The sequence below is a fragment of the Zingiber officinale genome, chromosome 6A (assembly GCF_018446385.1).
Source record: "Zingiber officinale cultivar Zhangliang chromosome 6A, Zo_v1.1, whole genome shotgun sequence".
Lineage (NCBI taxonomy): Eukaryota > Viridiplantae > Streptophyta > Magnoliopsida > Zingiberales > Zingiberaceae > Zingiber > Zingiber officinale.
Window position 1 is genome coordinate 15,906,757 of NC_055997.1, and position 18,267 is coordinate 15,925,023.

The following is an 18,267-nucleotide window of genomic DNA, read 5'->3' on the forward strand; positions in this document are numbered from 1 at the left end:
TTACTGAATCAAATATAAAAATTTCCGAAATATCTCACGTATTTAATTTTATTTTTACCCTACCAAATTAATTGCTACGCTGTAATAATAATTTAGAAAGAATGTTCAAGATATGATGCAAAATAATGTCCTGCAATAAATAAAAGAAATTTAATTCGATTTTAAAAAATCATACTGTTTGATTTATTAAATTAATCTATTGTTGATAATCTTAGACACTAATTAAGATTATAAAAATAACTCCCAATTAAATGCACCTGACAGAAGAAACACAGAATTGTGCCAACATGGACATGCCTGATTGCTCCATCTCCATCGACGGGGACCTAAATTTTTTTTGGGTATGGAAGAAAAATCAGAAAATATAAAAAGTTAGAGTGTGTTTAGTTTGTGTGTTTTTTAATTTTATTTTTTAAAAAATACGTGTTTCTAAAAAAATAGTGTTTAGTTTATATTTTTATATTTATTTTTTAAAAAAATAGATAGTATTTTATAAAAAAATGTTTTTATATCTATTTTTTAAAAAAATAAATAGTATTTTATAAAGAATAGAGAATGTCTAAAAATTATTTTTTATTTTTTAAAAAATATATTTTTCAGAAAATAAAAATAAAAACACACAAATCAACGTACCCGTAGAATTTTGTTGGTGAACAAAGATAGAATATATGATCACCGAATAGGAAAATATCTCTTTTCGTATTTTTCTACTAGCCCCTTTTATTTCAAATCGGCTCATATGTTCGTGGTTTAGTTACTAAAAATATTTTTATTTATAAAAAACAATGAATGTTTATAATTCAAACTAATTTCCAAAATAGAATTCCAAAGTATATACTAAAGGATGAGATGTTAATTTGAGGAGTCATTTTATTATCTTTTTGTCAAAAGAACATCTTAAGTAGAATGTCAATGGAAGGTTTTGACTACTATCCTTTTATAGAATGGAATGGAAGGTTTAGATTCCTCATAGGGCCATGATAATAATTGCTCGGTTGATTGTTGATGTAAAAATATGATAACGCTCACGTCAAACACCCCTCATCGCCGGTCCTACGGTAAAATGAAGAAAAGTAAATCAAATACTAAGCGGCCGCCCTCAATTGGCTGTCAAGTCCCCGAGAGGTTGCTGAGTTACTAAGAAAGGAATAGAAGAATATGTCCGATTGATCCATCTCCATCTCCATCGGTTCCTTGGATATCGAAGAAGAAGAGGAAAAGTTAGGGTTTTGTCACTAAACCCTTGGTTCTCCACCTGGAATTGCATGCAGTGCATAAATACTGGTTTCTCAGACGATTCATTCCTCCTGAAAGAAGTGTCTATCAACCGTAACCTTTCGATGAGAAAATGAATGCTCAGAAACATAAATTTCAGAAATGCTAAAGACAATAGTGACTGACAAATGCAATTTCTCTACTGAAACATAATTCTTTTTTCCCTCTTTCACTACAAAAATTTCTTGGTTTATCGACAGGAATATTCGTCATTCCGTCAGTAAATCTTTATCCCGACGGATTTCTAACGGGAAACCATTGGTTACGAGAATATACGTCAGAGCCTTATTTTTCGATGAAAATATAACTTTCATCGGTAAATCACCGACGGAATTATAATTTCGTCGGTAAACCCTGCCGAAAACACTATATAGCTTCCGCCAGCTTCTCCGACGGGAATTATTTTTTAGTCGGTGATTTATTGACAGAAGTTATATTTCCGTCGGAGTTAGGTTGAGATTCATATCGACAATTACCGACCGAGTGCAGCTCTAAAACAAGGGAAATGTCGATCGACGACTTATGGAAATTGACTTGATAGATGAAATTAGATATAAGGTCGTCATCTGGCTAACGACCTACCAACAAAGGATGAAGCAAAACTACAACCAAAGGGTGATCCCCAAATGGTTCCAAGTCAGCGACCTAGTAGGGAAGAGAGAGAAGTCGGTCGACGATGTTACCAAATTAGAGGCATCATGGGGAGGCTCATACAAGGTCATTCGAAAGCTTAGCTTGGGATCCTACTATTTGTAAGACGTGAATGGGAGAAATCTCGAGCAGCCTTAGAGCGCGAACCACCTCCAGCCCTATCGGGCTAGATGAGAGGTGTGTGGTCAAAGTTATATAAAAATGTAAAGTCTCATATTCTTTGAATGCAGGGGAATGATGAATAAAAAAAATAAGGTGTCCTTGACTTTTACATTGATCAGCTAAGTTAAAAGTCGAGCGGCGACTATAAATCTTTGTGAAATAAAAATTAAAAAGTCGAGCGGCGGCTATAAACCCGAACATAGTGCAAATGTGGCAGTCGAACAACGACTATAAAACCTTGAGCCGGAAAATGTAACAGCCGAGGGCGACTATAAACCCTAGCACATGAAAATAATAGTCGAGCGATGACTTAAAATCCTTGCACAACGTAAATCGAAAGTCGAGCGACTACTATAAATCCTTGAGCAGTGATGATTAGAGCCGAGCGGCGACTATAAACTCTCGTTACAAAATTACTGAGTCGAGCGGTAACTGTAAACCCAGGAGCAACATAAATTAACAATCAAATAGTGACTATAAACTTTAGCCTCATAGAAATCAATAGTCGAGCAACGAATATAAATCTTGTGTCGACAGGAAATCACTAGCCGAGCGACGGCTATAAAACCTAGAGGCGATGAAAAGTAAAAGTCGAGCAGCGACTATAAACCCTTATTCTGGATCTCAAAGTCGAGTCACAACTATAAACCCTTGTTCTGCATCTTAAAGTCAGTGACTATAAACCCCTGCTAAGGATTCAAAAGTCAAGTGGCGGCTATAATCCCTAGCTTGCGAGAATTACAACCGAGCGACTGCTTTAAAACTGAGAATAATGGAAATCGACAGTTGAGTGATGACTATAAACCCTGGGTTCAAGGTTAAAATATCGTAAGCTGAGTGGTGGCTATAAACCCTTGAATATGGATAATCAAATAATCGAGTGCAACTATAAACCCTTGAAAATGGATAATCAAACAGTCGAGCGGCGACTATAAATCCTTAGATTGTAAATTATAAACAGCTAAGCGACGGCTTTAAACTCAGGCACGACTGTGAATTAGCAACCAAATGGCAACTTTAGAACCGAGAGTCTTCGTAATCAACAGCCAAGTGGTGGCTATAAACTCGAACATGAGGGGGAATTAACAGTTGAACGGTGACTATAAACCCCGGTTCAATAGTCGAGTGACGATTATAAATCTCTGTTCAAAAGCCGAACATCGACTATAAAATCTAGAGGTCATGATTGAGAATTCCGAATAAAAAGCGCAAGTGTCAAAGACTCCTGGCCCAACCAGGCGAAACATAACTAATCGAAAAGGATTCTTCGCATGAAAACACCAAGTTGGGGAGATACTCGACTCGATTGAGCCAAGCGTTCATTCTTATTTTTTCTCAATGGGATATCGTTCGGCCGCAGTTGATGGAAGATCCAAATTATTTCACAAGGTGACTAAGTTATATAGAAAGCATAAACAGGATGTAAAGTAGGCAAATCCTAAAGCGTCGAACGAGGGCACAAGGATCAGTACTTAGAAATATTTACAAAAGTTGTTCCCCGCTACAAAATGTTGATAAAGAAAAACTACACCAGATGATCAACAATATCCTGGGGAAGCGAGGCCACAAGCTCATCCTTCCGAATGGATGTAACAGAGACATCAGCGGACAGGTGACCACCATCCTTCAGCTGTTGGATGGTGTCATCTATGCCGAGATCAAAGAGCCATAGGATCCAATCGGAGAAGATCTAGTTAAAGCCTTCCAAGCCAAGATATTTTGTTAGTTAGAGTCGTAGAGCCAATCATTTGATGATTGTTGTATGGACTCGTTGTATCATATTCTTATATATATATATATAATGGCATTTGTTTATGGTTATTATGCTTACTTGTATTGGTGTCAAATAACTAAGTATAATAGCGTCCTTGAGTAGAAGGTTCTTACCTATATCAATCGGTTAGTTGAATCGATAGTGAGATGATATAGGGAACACTACTCTAAATCATTCCTAGTCGAGTATTAACATTTAGGGACAATGTTAATGCAATAAGACTAGCATGTAGGTCAGCTCGATGACTTGATCTCACAAGTCATGGATATGGAGATATCAAGTTGACACATGGGTATGCATTGAAGAATGTATACTGAATGACCCGCCATGAGAAAGTATCATGGATCATTATATGAGTGTCATATACTTTCGCATGTGGCTATTAGTATGACTATTAGTCCTTGGACCTGAAGTCACCATGGTTCCCTACATAAGGAGTTGCATACTTTGGCTTTGTCAAACGTCACCCGTAATTGGGTGGATTATAAAGGCAATTACTGGGTATGTAACAAATTATGCGGAAAGATATGAGTAATGTAGATGAGATCTATCCCTCCTATATGACGGGAGTGACATCGATATTCTTGATAGAGTGAGACCACTAAGTGCATGGCCATACCCAAATAAGTCAATATGAGATGTTGAGCTCATTTGATTGAGTGAGTCTACTTGGGATTCAAGATTTATATTGATTAGAGGATTACACGATCTATGCCTCACATTGATCAATCTAGATGTCAAGGATAGAAGGACATTTGTCATATATTGTGAATAGTCACAATTAGTAGTCACAAGGTGATGTTGGATCTCAACATTCTTATAACTTGGGTAGTATGATGTGTTGCTAGATACCGCTCATTACTTATTCTTCTAAATGAGTTTAGGAGCATTGCCAATATTATAAGAACCTATAGGGTTACACACAAAGGGCAAATTAGATGGAGATTAGGTTCATTTGATGAACCTAAAGAATTAGGTCCATGTGATGAATCAAATTGGATTAAGAGTAATCCAAATTAGGCTAATTGAGTTAGACTCAATTTGGTTCATGTGTTAGATGAGTCTAATTTGGATTTAGACTCATTGAGTCAATTTAATTCAATGAATAGAGATTCATTAAATTAAAATTGACTTGAACCAATGGTTAGATTTGATCAACCGTGGGAGAGAAGTGGTCAAGTTTGACTTGACTTGAGAGGAAGATGAAGGGTCAAGTTTGACTTGACCATTTGTCACCTCATTGGTGAGTTGGCAAAGAGTGGGCCAATGATGATACTCCACATCATCATGATTGCTTAAGTAGGATGCCACCTCATGAGAGTTACCAAGAGTTGTGACTCTTGGTATTCCATGGAGGTTATTAACCTCATTCATGTGGCCGACCACTCATTCATGTGGTGAGTTTCATTTCTTTTGTGTAACTCTCATCTTCTTCCTCAAGCTCTCTCTTCTCTCCCTTCCTCCACCTTGGTCGAACCTTTCAAAGGTGTTAGCACACCTTTTGTTTGGTTTCTCCATCTCTTGCTTGTGTGGATACACATAGAGGAGTATCTACTTTGATACTCTTGAGATCCAACGAACCTTGGATGAGCGAGATTAGCGAAGGGCATCGCATCAAGGGTAAAGCTTTTCTCCTTTGTAGATCTAGTTTATATCTAGGCTAGAAACTCGTACTCGAAGTTTTACGTAAATTTTATTTCTTCGCACGGATCCGGTGACGGGGTTTCGGGGTTTCCGCAACGCAAAAAGCGATTTTTGCGGCCTGAAAAACCCAACATATTTAACTCAGAACTCCTCAAGCCGAGTGGGCTCGTCCTCTTGAAACTTAGTCAGCTGTGCCTTGGACACCTCCAGCTCAGTTATTAGAGATTTCAGCTAGGCGTCTTGATCTGTAATTTTCTATTGCTCCGCCGATCTGCTCGATTGTTCTTGCACTAAAGCTGTCTCAGTCTCCTTGAGCTTCTTTTCCAAGGCTTGAGCCTCCAGGTTTTTCTTCTCCAGGTCCTCTATGGTATAAAGTTTCCGAGTGTTCGTCGATTTGACCTTGGAGTCAAAATCCCGGGCCTGCTTGTTGAGCCGCTCGAGTTATTAGGCCTGCTCCTGGCTCTTATTCTTTTATGCCGACAGCGCCCACTGGGATCCCACTAGTTGTTCAAAAGACTTTCTAAATCCTCCTTTAGCTAAGCGACCTCAGCAGTGAGCACTTCAACGACAGCTCGGGATGCACTTGTCGATTTGATGGGGGCCCGCAGTAGCTTATTTTCGTGCTCGAGAAAGGTCAACCTCTGACACATCGTCAAACTCTCCACCTAGTACTGCAATAAAGGAGAATCAGAACGACGTAATAAAAGCAAATGAGAATTTTCGAGGAAAGTAACTTATCATAGTGGATTTCTAAGTAAAGCTATCAGCCAGCTCCCCGAGCGGAATGGTCATCGCCCCGTCCTTGGCATCGGCCCAGGTCTTGGTCAAAGGACCTTGGATGCGGATTGTATGTTCGAGTGCTCGGGGCACATCATCATCTGGAGAATGTCAGGCATCAGTCAGCAAGTGGATTAAAGCCAAAACATGCCTACAACCGATCGGATCGATGGGCTCCAAAGTAACCTTGCCCTTAGATTGGAACTTCAAGGAGTGGATGGTGGAAAGTGAGGCCGCTAGATCGCCCGAAGGTGGGAGGAAGGAAATTGGTTGTGCTAGAATCTGACTGCCCGATAGCTCTAGCACTGATAAAGTCCGGTCGGATGAAGGCGACACAACAAAGCAACCATCCTCTTTGGGACAACAGAAGACGAACTCTCGCCTCACTTAGAGGGGGTCGGGAGGTAAGCACTTCAATAAGCGCCAATGTTAAGGTTCCTAAACTAGAGGTACCCTCTGAGCAGAGTCTCTTCCTCCGCTGGCGCTAAAGTAGTGGCTTGCCAGAGCCTGCTGATTTGGTCAACACTGATTCAAACGGTATGTTCACCAGTGGGATGTTCGGAAGGAAGCTCCCTAGTGGTGGTGGCAACGCTACTTCTGGCCATCAGGCTCACATCGTCAATTCAGTCGGTCGAACTGTCGACCAGCAAGAGACTGTGACCTTCCAGTTCGGTCGCACCATGAGCATTAATCTCAACATCAGAGAGCTTGCTCTTTTCACTCAGCATGGACTTCAACATGACTTCTGATGTAAAAACGAAAGTGAAATCAATTAGGGTCTAAGGTGATATAGGAAAAAAAAAGTTTATCTAGTGAGCCAAGCAGCCGTGAGCGGAGGGTACTTAGTCCAAAAACATATAGAATATCTTCGTACAACAACTTGTGTATGTGGTACTTCTGACCGATCAGATGAGTGGTCATCTCAAGATAGGCCAGCTCCCAATGATACTTGCCTAAGGAGGGAGGCTTCATCATCTCCATTTACCAACCGGTCATGAATGATAGCTGCACAGGAAGATGAACAAAAAATTAATAGTCCTTCTAATGCTTGTTGGAAGAAGACATTTTATCAAAAAATACAGAGCCCGATCAGGCTTGTAAAAGAAAAGTATCCACTTGAAAGAGTTTGGGATAGTAAAAGTAATGAAATATGCGGGAGATGAGCAGGATGTCATACAGGTGGAAGAGGATTACTACCTCACACAGAAGCTTAAAGGAGCTCGACACTAATTGGGATAAAGGGATATGAAAGTATCTACAAACTGCGGAGAAAAATGGGTGGATCAGGAAGCACAAACCGATCAAGAATTGATCTTTGAAAAAGGTAAGGAAGTTGTTCGACGACGTGTGGGGCCATGCATATGCAGTAGGGATGGTTATTTGGTAGTCATCAGGAATATCATAAGTCATCTGCATCTAAAGGACTTTGTCACCATTAAAGTTGGATTCTTTAGAAGTGTACCTCAGTCTAGCGATGGGCAGAGAAGGAGGAGAAGAGCAAGCTATGGAAAACTGATGAAAAGTAGAGACGGAGACAGGAAGAGGAAGAAAATCTTACTAAGGAAGACGATCGTCGGCAAGGGGCAGAGAAGACGGAAATCAGCCGAAGATAGGCCCGAGGGCGAACATGCTATGGAATATCGAAAACGAAGGGGAGTAAGGGTTTAAAAACCCTAGTGACGGTCGTCCTAGGTCGTCTGATCAAAGGCTTCGGAAAACAAAGCCTCCATCTGGCCGTTGAATTTGAAAAGGTGATCATCACATCAATTATGGATATCCAACTGTCACATCAAACGTGTAATGTCAGAAAGTGGGACACGTGGTGTTCTGTAACGGGGAGCATTAATAAGGTTTAATTAAAGGGCATGCGCTGCATGCTCGGCATTAATGACCGGAGATTTGCACAATCTCCAAGAAATCAGAATGACGTCAACGACCATTACGAGGCACTCACCCACCACAAGAAGTTGCGGGAAGTTGAAAAATCGCTAAGTGTTGCCCATGATCATCCGAGCGGACTATGAAGATTAAGAAGTGACTGAGTGAAGACATAGTTATAGAGTGGCTCACTGAAGAGTAACCATTCCATCTCAAAATCGAGCTGTGACTCTAAACCTATGGCAAAAAGCAGTTACAGTATTTACCACAGCCAAGCAACGGCTCTAAATCCGAGTAAAGTCGAGCAAAGACTAAACTTTTGGTCAGCGAAGGGGTGAGCCAAGCGACGGGTCTAAAACCGAGAATGTCCGATCGGGCGGAAAGGTCGCTGAAGACACTGCTTGTCCAGTCAGTCAGACTTACAACCTTCTTCAAGTAGACTTGAGAGGAAAGCTTATGATGCGGTGGTAAAAGGAGCCCACCAAGGACATGTCAAAGGTGGGAAGAGCAGCCGACGTGGAGATCAAAGTCAAGCCGGTCAAAGGCATGGAATCGTCGGGTCACCAAAGTTGCCCGAGTGGGTGACAATGGGCCGATCAAGACTGAAGGGTCCGATTGGGCATGCCCACCCGCTCAACAAAAGAAGGGCCCAGTATCATGGTGTCACCCGGATGCTCATTCGACCAAATTGTTCGTCCGGTCGGGCGATAGATAGTGACCCAATTGCCAGACGACTAAATAGAGAAGAACAAATGTTCGCTACTGTGACGACCCTATAAGGGTTGGTTTGATCAAATTGCCTGTCCAACTGTACAAGGAACAACCTACCATCCGAGCAATCGTGGAGAAGAACATCCTAGAGCAATCGGGCGAGGGATCCCGACCAAGCGGTTCTCCCACTCAACCAAACAATGGGATCCTTGCTTAGCTCATCGTATCCTTCTGGAAGTTGGTACTGCTAATAGTAGAACATTGTCAATAGGCAAATCGCACGATGAAAGCTTCTACTGGCATGTCGAGGATTGCACACCCTGTTAAGGAATGGTGTCAGAGACACTTTTTTGAATTGTCTTTTCATAGGAAAGATAGGGAAACGTGCATGTGCTTTGAGAAGCATGCACGTACGTTATAGGACCACTATATAAAGGGGGTCCATATATCGGAGGAGGTACGCGTTATTTATGATCACACTCTTGTTGCTACAGTTTCTACTATTCCGATAACTAACTTGAGTATCAGAGGACCAACGCCTGGAATCCCTTCCCTGGCCTGGCACTGATGTTCTTAATTTGTAAGGCAGAACGGAATCTTCACACGTTCAACCGTAGAATCATATTCTCAGCTAATTATCTTCACCGTTTTTGAATAGGATCACTACCAAAAGAGGCAGGAGACCTTACAAAACTTTTATTGCAGGTGAGATTATGAGCAAATGCATGGCTACGTCAAATATCTATGTAAAATCCTAACTAGGGCCTTCAGAAAATTAAAGAGAACTATTGAAACTAAGCATAAAGTTATTCAGTTTGTGTGTGCGCACACTCGTATCAAACAGGAAGAAGTCAACGTCTCCTCAGCAATATGTTCGATGAACAGACCAAGGAAACTACGTAGACGAATCAACAAGACAGAAAAGAAAACAAGATGACCCATTTGATCCGACACCGATGAACATGAAACCTCTTAGATAGCAAAATTCCTGGAAACGAGCAAGACTTCAAAGAGAAGATTAACGGGAAGAGCAAGCAAATTGCCATCATTCCTCAAACAATTTTGTCGAAAAGACATCAAGAAAGAAAGACTAAAATCAGATAAAGAAATAAATCAGGCATGTGGAACGAAGATCCAGATTAGGTCAAACTAGGCAGAAAGCAAATGAGATTAATGATTAATGGATTATGATAGATCCTATCTATTTAAGTGATGAGGTCTATTAAAATAGACTAAACTATAAAGTAGACTATCCTCTGATATGTAAATTGTGAACCAAAGAATTCGTGCTCGACAGAAAGGAGCTCATTTGTAAATGTCAACTTCTCATTCAACTTCTGTAATTTTTATTAAGAACTGCAAGTAAGAATTTGATTTTTTTTTATAGAGTCTAAAATTTAAATTAAAAGTTAACGTTCTTAATATATTTATCATTTTATATAATTATCACCATATTTATAATCTTAATAAATTTATCATTTTATATAATTACCATCGTACTTCTAGATTTTTATTTTTTAAAATGATATTTTATATTTTTATATATTTTGTATTTATAGAATTTTTATACATATTTTTGTGTATTTATATAATTTTTTTGTTTTTTTATTAATTTTATATTTTTTTATTATAAAAAATAATAATTTTGATAAATATTTAAAATATAATAATAATTATATAAACAAATAAGCTATTAAAATTATACTTAGATAATTAAAAAAAATAATTTATATAATTTAAAGATATTATTATCATTTAATTAAAAATTAAGTTTGAAAATAATTATTCATTAAACACTCTAACGACTTTTATTTTCAAATATTTTATACTTTAACTTTTTACTAATTTTTAAATATTTTTTATAAATATAATCTTTAAATAAATAAATAAATAAATAAATAAAAACTCTCCGAAACACTCTTACTTTCTCCCGCGTTCCTTTACAAGCATAGGAAGTGAATCCTTCCTTGCATGCTAAGACTCCTCCTAAGTCCCCTACCTTGCCTTCCTAAATGAAAAATATTCTTTTGGCTATAGATTATGATATCCTGGAAAAAGTCAAACTGATCATTTGCATATTATCTGAGAAATTTCTCAAAGGGAAAAAATTCCTTAATAATTAAAGTATTAGAAATAAAAGATAAGATTACATTTCATGGAGGACTTCATTTAATTCTTTATCACTGACTGAATCAAATAGTGATACAAATACGTAAAGAGAAATGATATGCATCTCGAAATACCTTCTCGAATTCATATCTCGACTGATGTGGATTCCTGTGTGGGCATAACACGTCAGCACTAATTTTGGGGGTTTTTCACTCTGCGTCGCTCGATTCGCGCTCATTTCTCGTCGCAATCCTTCCTCCTTGCCCTAAAACACGTTCTTTCTCGTCGTCTCCTTGCCGCCGCTCTTTCTCTCCGCTCTCTGCCCCGATCGAACTCCCGGCAATGCTCTCTGCGCCCTCTGCTCTCTGCTCTCTGTGGTCCTAACTCTCGACGCTCTCTGCTCGCCGCTCTCCCTTCCCATCGAACGTCCGACGACCAAAGACTCTCGACGCTCTCTACTCGCCGCTCTCCCTTCCCATCGAACGTCCGACGACCAATGACTCTCGACGCTCTCTGCTCGCCGATCTCCCTTCCCATCGAACGTCCGGCGGCCAAAGACTCTCGACGCTCTCTGCTCGCCGCTCTCCCTTCCCATCGAACGTCCGGCGGCCAAAGACTCTTCCCCTAACCCACCCCTGCCCTAAATCTGTCCTGGTATTTTCCTTAGCTGATTTAGTTGGATCTTAAGTTTTTTTTTTGTTGGATCTAAACGCCGCTCGATTTTCTTCTGTTTAGCTGCTCGCCTCACACTTCCATTGTGTAGATCAAAATAGGGTCGATCAAATTTCATTGTGATAGAAATTCTTGCTTTGTACATTCATTAGTGTAGCCTGTGTATGGAAGCTCTCCTTCCATCAGTTTTTCCTTGTGTGGCATCATCAAGTGTTTAAATTAGGTTGGGATTGGTTGGAAATATTTAAGAGATGGAGATTCTTCTTAATGAGATGATTAAGTTACAACTGGACAATACAAATCAAGTGTTTGGTTCCATGATTGATTCTTTTTTGTGTAAATTGCAGGGAAGTTGAAGCTTTACTGGTATTCAGATATTCAATTTGTGATATCTGCCATGATATAACCATTACATTTGCTTAATGTCTGTGGAAGAGTTTATATTGAAAATTGTTACAACATGTTGCATTTTATCTGAGAATAAGTTATCTAAGTTGCAGCCTGTCTTAACAGCTATAGTTCTCTATTGTTATCAGGTTGTAATCGCCTTTATAGTTTCTTATCTATTTAATATGAAATATGTTCATTGTAATTTGCAGATTTGATTAAAAATCCACAATTTTAGCAATCGTAGCATGGAGGAAAGTCGTTGTTTCGGATAGGTCGGTGTTTATAAAGACCAATGTTTAGAGTTTTGTGTGTTTGGTTTAGTAAATTTTTAAAATAAAACATGAGAGAGACCAGTACTGCACTGACAGACATCTCTTATAACTTTAGTATTTGGATGTATATTCTTTACCATCTGGATGTATGGTCATCGCAAAATAGCTTATTTCCTATTTTTGAATTGATTTAGCATATAATCTATGAGCATTAAAAAATATTTGAATCTAAGTCATTCTTGTTTGCTTAATAGATTGTTATTTGATGGCATCATCAAGGTACAGCTCCATCGACAATACAAAATTTGAACATGTACCATGTAGAGATTGCGGACAAAGAACATTGGTATGTGTTTCTAGATCGAGCAAAAATCCCGGAAGGAGGTATTATGGATGTGCGCAATATGGCTGGCAAAAGTGGGTGGTAGCTGATACTTTGTCTAATGAAGACAGAAGTGAAATATGTCGTGGAAGGTTAGGAAGAATAGAGTCAAGGTTAGACAGTGAATACATTGCTTCTCGTGTGCATAATCTAGGAAATTGGAATGTTACCATCAGTGGTCTGGATATTAGTTATAGTGAATTTAACTCTTTTGGCTGTATATCTTATTACTTTGTTAGTTCGGTCGTTAATTAGTGTTGAGTAATGTTGTTGTTATAATATGACAGATTAAATGTTTGTAATAACCAGCTTAAGACTAATTAGTTTATTAGTTTATGTGGTTAATTAGTGTTGACTAATGTTGGTTCTGTAATGTGATAGGATAATTTGTTTTTAGTTAAGATGAATAATGTAGAACTTGTTATATACCGATTTGATCATTTTATAATGATTTTTTGTGCGTTCTTCTTCTTTTTGGACTTGTTCTTACTAGTACCCATTTTGTAATGGTTTGATCATTTTGTAATGATATATAGCTGCCTCTTGATATCTACTAGCATTGCAGAGATCCTTGAGCAAGGCATTGTGAGGTTCAACTTGCACAACGTCCTCCCTATCTAAGAAGGTCATAGCCTCATTCAACTTCACAAATTTGCAAAGCTCATTTGAATGCTTTAAGAGCTAAGGTTACATCCAACATAGAATCCAACACATGAACTAACCTCTGAGGATGAAAGCCACCTTTAAGGGCCTGCACTACAGATATAAACTCCGCAGTATCTGGATTGACCATGTGCAGCAGTTGCATATGAAAATGTACGATAATTTAGAGAAATCCAGACAAAGGCAGGCTTGGGAATGGTTAAATTATAAAACTTGGTGATCATTTCATCAAACAATGGATATGCAAAGAGTCCTTCCCTCTTAAACAATGGATATGTAAAGAGAAATTAAGTCTCAACAGTTTGTTAAAATGGCATGCATAGCTACACTTAACCATCACACAGCATTGAACAAGCTTAGAAACATAAGAAACTAGTATCATATCACACAACATTGAACAAGCTTAGAAACATAAGAAACAAGTATCATATAGACAGATCAAGATCCATATATTATGTTTCAAGGAAAAAAATTTGAGACATCCTGATCTGGCTTAAACTTCTTGACTTCCCTTCTTGACTTCCAAAGCTTTGGCTTGGCACACTGCCTTCTTAGCCCCTGACAAGCCTGGGAGTGCCAGGAAGCTCTCCACTTGTTTCAAACCCTTTCCTCCGAATGTCGCCAAGTGTAAGAATACCCTCAAGAAAGTCTTCGTGATCAATGATAAGAACACAAGTTTGTTGTTTGTCATGCATAAGCACAATGGCATCCACATTACATTGTCTTTGAGTCTTTGACATGGCTAAAGAAACCTGGAGGAGAAAATAAATGTTTATGTGAAGCCAAACAAATTAAGAAGCACTAGTTGGGCTAGTAAGAAAGCTCTCTCATTACATTCGCCACTACCAATAAATTCATACCTTAAGGTCATCTAGCAGCATTTCATTGTTGATAGTGCCAGAGCGGTGAATGTCAGTTTCCAGTTGAGAAAGTTCGAGATCACCTCCATCATCAGAATAAGATGAACAATAAATGCTAGAATATAGAAAGAGCACAAGTTACTAAAAAACTTGATAAAGAAACAGTATCCCATTGCTAGTATCTTGGTCAAAACAAATCCATTAGTTACCATGAGTGGAAGCAATATTCTGTAGTCCTTTGTTAGCTCAAAGAGCAACAGTACTGAGGTTAGTGGAACCGAACAAACTGAAGCCAGTGTAGCAGCCATTCCAACCTGTATCAATGATATCAGTTTTAAATAATGAACAGGAATTTGAATCTCCTTGGATTTTCAAAGAATGTAACGACACCTACTAATGCATAAGCCTGGGGCTGAGCAACAGCACCATTTCCTGGAATTGCTGAATTTATAAGTTCTGCAGCTGAGCCTCCAAAAACTGCACCAAGGGCAGCACCTATCATCAAGCTTGGCGCATAAAGGCCACCTACAAGTCCAGAACCCTTGCAAATAGCAGTAGCTACTACTTTTGCACAAACTAGTTGAGTTAAAAGCCATATTCCTGGTGCTGAAGCACTCTTTCCCGTATGTAAAATTTCTTCAACATTTGTGAAACCCCAGTATAGAATTCCAGGGTACTTGAGAGCTATCATGCCTGCTCCTAAACCACCTAAAGCAGGCAACATAACAGATGGAAGAGCAAACTGGTCCTTTATAAACTCAAAATACTTTGTAAACCAAACTACCAGGCGAGAGAAAGCCACACTATGTAAACCTATCTATGTAAACCTATCTATGGCCACGTCAAAAGTGATCGCGAAGTAGAGATAGATGGTGCATAGGATTGCCAAGAGTGTTAGCATCGTCAGGAGAAACCTGTGGCGCTGGAGCAGAATGGACCAACTATCATGTAAACCAAACATATTATATTTGACAGATGAAGTAAATCATACTACTTTAATTTGGACAAATTATGTTGGAACTAACCTTTGCTTTGACATCAAAACATAAATGTTAGTGATACTTTGATAACCACGCTTAATATCTTTGCGCCATCGATCAATAATATAATTCATAGGAACCTCAATCACCTTCATTCGTATCAACGCAGAGATAACATGCCTACATAAAATTCCCCGAAACTCAAAAAGATGGCATAGACACTTAACTTGACAATCTAACTCAGTATAATGTACCCTGAAGGAAGCATCTCTTATAGGGTCTCCATTTTTTCCCAACAAAGTTTCTACCACTTCAAATATAAAAGCAACCCCTTCTTGCCTCACTAGTGAGGTATTGCAAAACATCAACCCTGTTATCTCATCTTGGAACAACTTAAATAAGTTGTTAGTGTAGAAACTTTGAAAATGACTTTCAATTGGATAACTAGAAATTACTGGTATCATAGAATTAAAAGAACCAAAATTCAAAATTTTTTTCTGTTTCAATCTTCTTCTTCAGAGCATTATCAAACTGTTCAACAAATTGCTTCAAAGAAGTTTTCGAATGAACATATTCATCAAAAAAAGCATTCATACTTTCACTCCTTTGAGATGTGGACATACCTGCCCAAAACTTATCCTTGACGTACACAGGTATCCATCTATTCCGCTGTTCATACAAAGATTTCAACCAGTCATTATTCTCTAAATTAAAATCCTCAATCATTTTCATCTAATTCTCATCACATTCATCAATAGTAAGTGAGTTGTAAACAATATTCTTCAATTGTTTCTTTATCAGTTTATATTGAGCATGTCCACTTAATTTTGCTGGTAATTTTTTCATTATATGCCAAAGACACAAACGATGATGAGAATCTGGAAACATCTCTTCAATAGCAATTGTCATGGCGCGGCACTGGTCTGTGATTATGGCCTTCGGAGCACGCCCAAGCATACATGTCAACCAAGATTTGAACAACCATTTGAATGTTTCTGAATCTTCACTGGATAATAAACCACATCCAAGCAAAATGGATTGACCATGATGATTCACCCCAACAAAAGGAGCAAATGGCATATCATAACTATTAGTCAAATAAGTAGTATCAAAAGTCACAACATCAGAAAAGTAATCATATGCAACCCTACATCTTGCATCTGCCCAAAAAACATTTCTTATTCGAGACTCTTCATCTAAATCAAGCACATAAAAGAAGTTAGAGCTCTGACTTTGCATGCGACAAAAATAATTACTCAAGGCTTCAGCATCTCCATCCCCTAACCTCACCTTCTAGCTTCTGAAATATAATTCCTACACTTTCTCTCATCAAATGTCAAATTCTCATAGCCTCCAGCCTCAACTACCAATGAATGAAAACTTTTACTTTAAGTTATTCCTGCTTGATCATTTAATTCAAGTTTCCTCTTTGTAGTTGAATCCAATAATTTATTACATCTAAAATGTCGTGACTTTCCAGGGCTCAAGACGTGATTATGTTCAAGAGATACACTACTTATCACAAAGTTATCATCATTCCGAATAACAACATTAATCTTAGCTTTGCAATTTGTCTTAGTAGAAGGTCTAGGGTACAAAGCATTTTTGGCTTGAGATATTGTTTTACCACTTTTGGCACATCCAAAACAAAAATATTTTTGCTTTCCATCATCTCCCTTTTTACCACCTAATTTGCAAATACCAAAACCAACATTCTGAGCATAGGGATTATAAAAATTACGAACTTCATCTTCAGATATAAAAGTCATTCCAATCTTAGGAATCATGACTTCATTTAAATTAGATGGAGATAGATCTGTGCTCACATGGTCGTTGCTATCGTTTACCTCATTTGAATCATTTTTTCCTTGTTCCATGATTATTTTTCACCTACATTTATTCAAAAATGGAAGACAGGTAAGTATTCAACTACATTTATTTGTTTAAAAATTAGAAAACATATCCAAAAGAAATGTAACCGGTAAGCAAATAGCGACAAAGTTAGTACCAAATTTACTAAACCAAACAAACAAAACTCTAAAATAAAAACTAAAACCCAAATAGCAAATAGCAACCGGTAAGCAAATGTAATGGTCATATCATAGCAAATAGCTTATGAGCTTAGGAAACACGAATGTTATTGCTTCCATACACTAATGTTATCACGGCAGATAGCTAAACATGAAATTTGATCACTAATGTTATCACTGCAGATACACAGGCTACACTAATGAATGTACAAAGCAAGAATCTCTATCACAATGAAATTTGATCGACCCTATTTTGATCTACACAATGGAAGTGTGAGGTGAGCAGCTAAACAGAAGAAAATCGAGCGGCGTTTAGATCCAACAAAAAAAAACTTAAGATCCAACTAAATTAGCTAAGGAAAATACCAGGGCAGATTTAGGGCAGGGGAGGGCTAGGGGAAGAGTCTTTGGCCGCCGGACGTTCGATGGGAAGGGAGAGCGGCGAGCAGAGAGCGTCGAGAGTCTTTGGCCGCCGAACGTTCGATGGGAAGGGAGAGCGACGAGCAGAGAGCGTCGAGAGTCATTGGCCGTCGGAAGTTCGATGGGAAGGGAGAGCGGCGAGCAGAGAGCGTCGAGAGTTAGGACCACAGAGAGCAGAGAGCAGAGAGCAGAGGGCGCAGAGAGCATCGCCGGGAGTTCGATCGGGGCAGAGAGCGGAGAGAAAGAGCGGCGGCAAGGAGACGACGAGAAAGAGCGTGTTTTAGGGCAAGGAGGAAGGATTACGGCGAGAAATGAGCGCGAATCGAGCGACGCAGAGTGAAAAAACCCCAAAATTAGTGCTGAAGTGTCATGCCCACGCAGGAATCCACATCAGTCGAGATATGAAATCGAGAAGGTATTTCGAGATGCATATCATTTCTCATACGTAAAATATAGTAAAGTGAGTGAAGCTTAGAAATAGAAAACCCCAACCAAAATCATTATAAAACTGAAATATTTTTATAATTTAAAGATGATCCTTAATTCCCCCTTCGCAAAACACTGAATTCTCATTGGCCAGCACAGGTGCGTGTCATTAGTCCTTGTTCAAATCTCAT

General features: G+C 38.7%; 1 protein-coding gene across 1 annotated transcript; it reads right to left on the bottom strand.

Annotated features, from left to right (window-relative positions):
• Positions 1 to 14,384: 14,384 nt before the first annotated feature.
• Positions 14,385 to 17,857, bottom strand: LOC121994645 (chloride channel protein CLC-f-like; the record flags this gene model as incomplete). Its single annotated transcript, XM_042548606.1, has 4 exons — positions 17,597 to 17,857; positions 15,824 to 15,869; positions 14,615 to 15,033; positions 14,385 to 14,534 (listed from the first exon to the last, which is right to left on the bottom strand). Coding segments are annotated over exons 1-4 (876 nt in total), but the record flags the coding sequence as incomplete, so codon positions are not given.
• Positions 17,858 to 18,267: the final 410 nt, after the last annotated feature.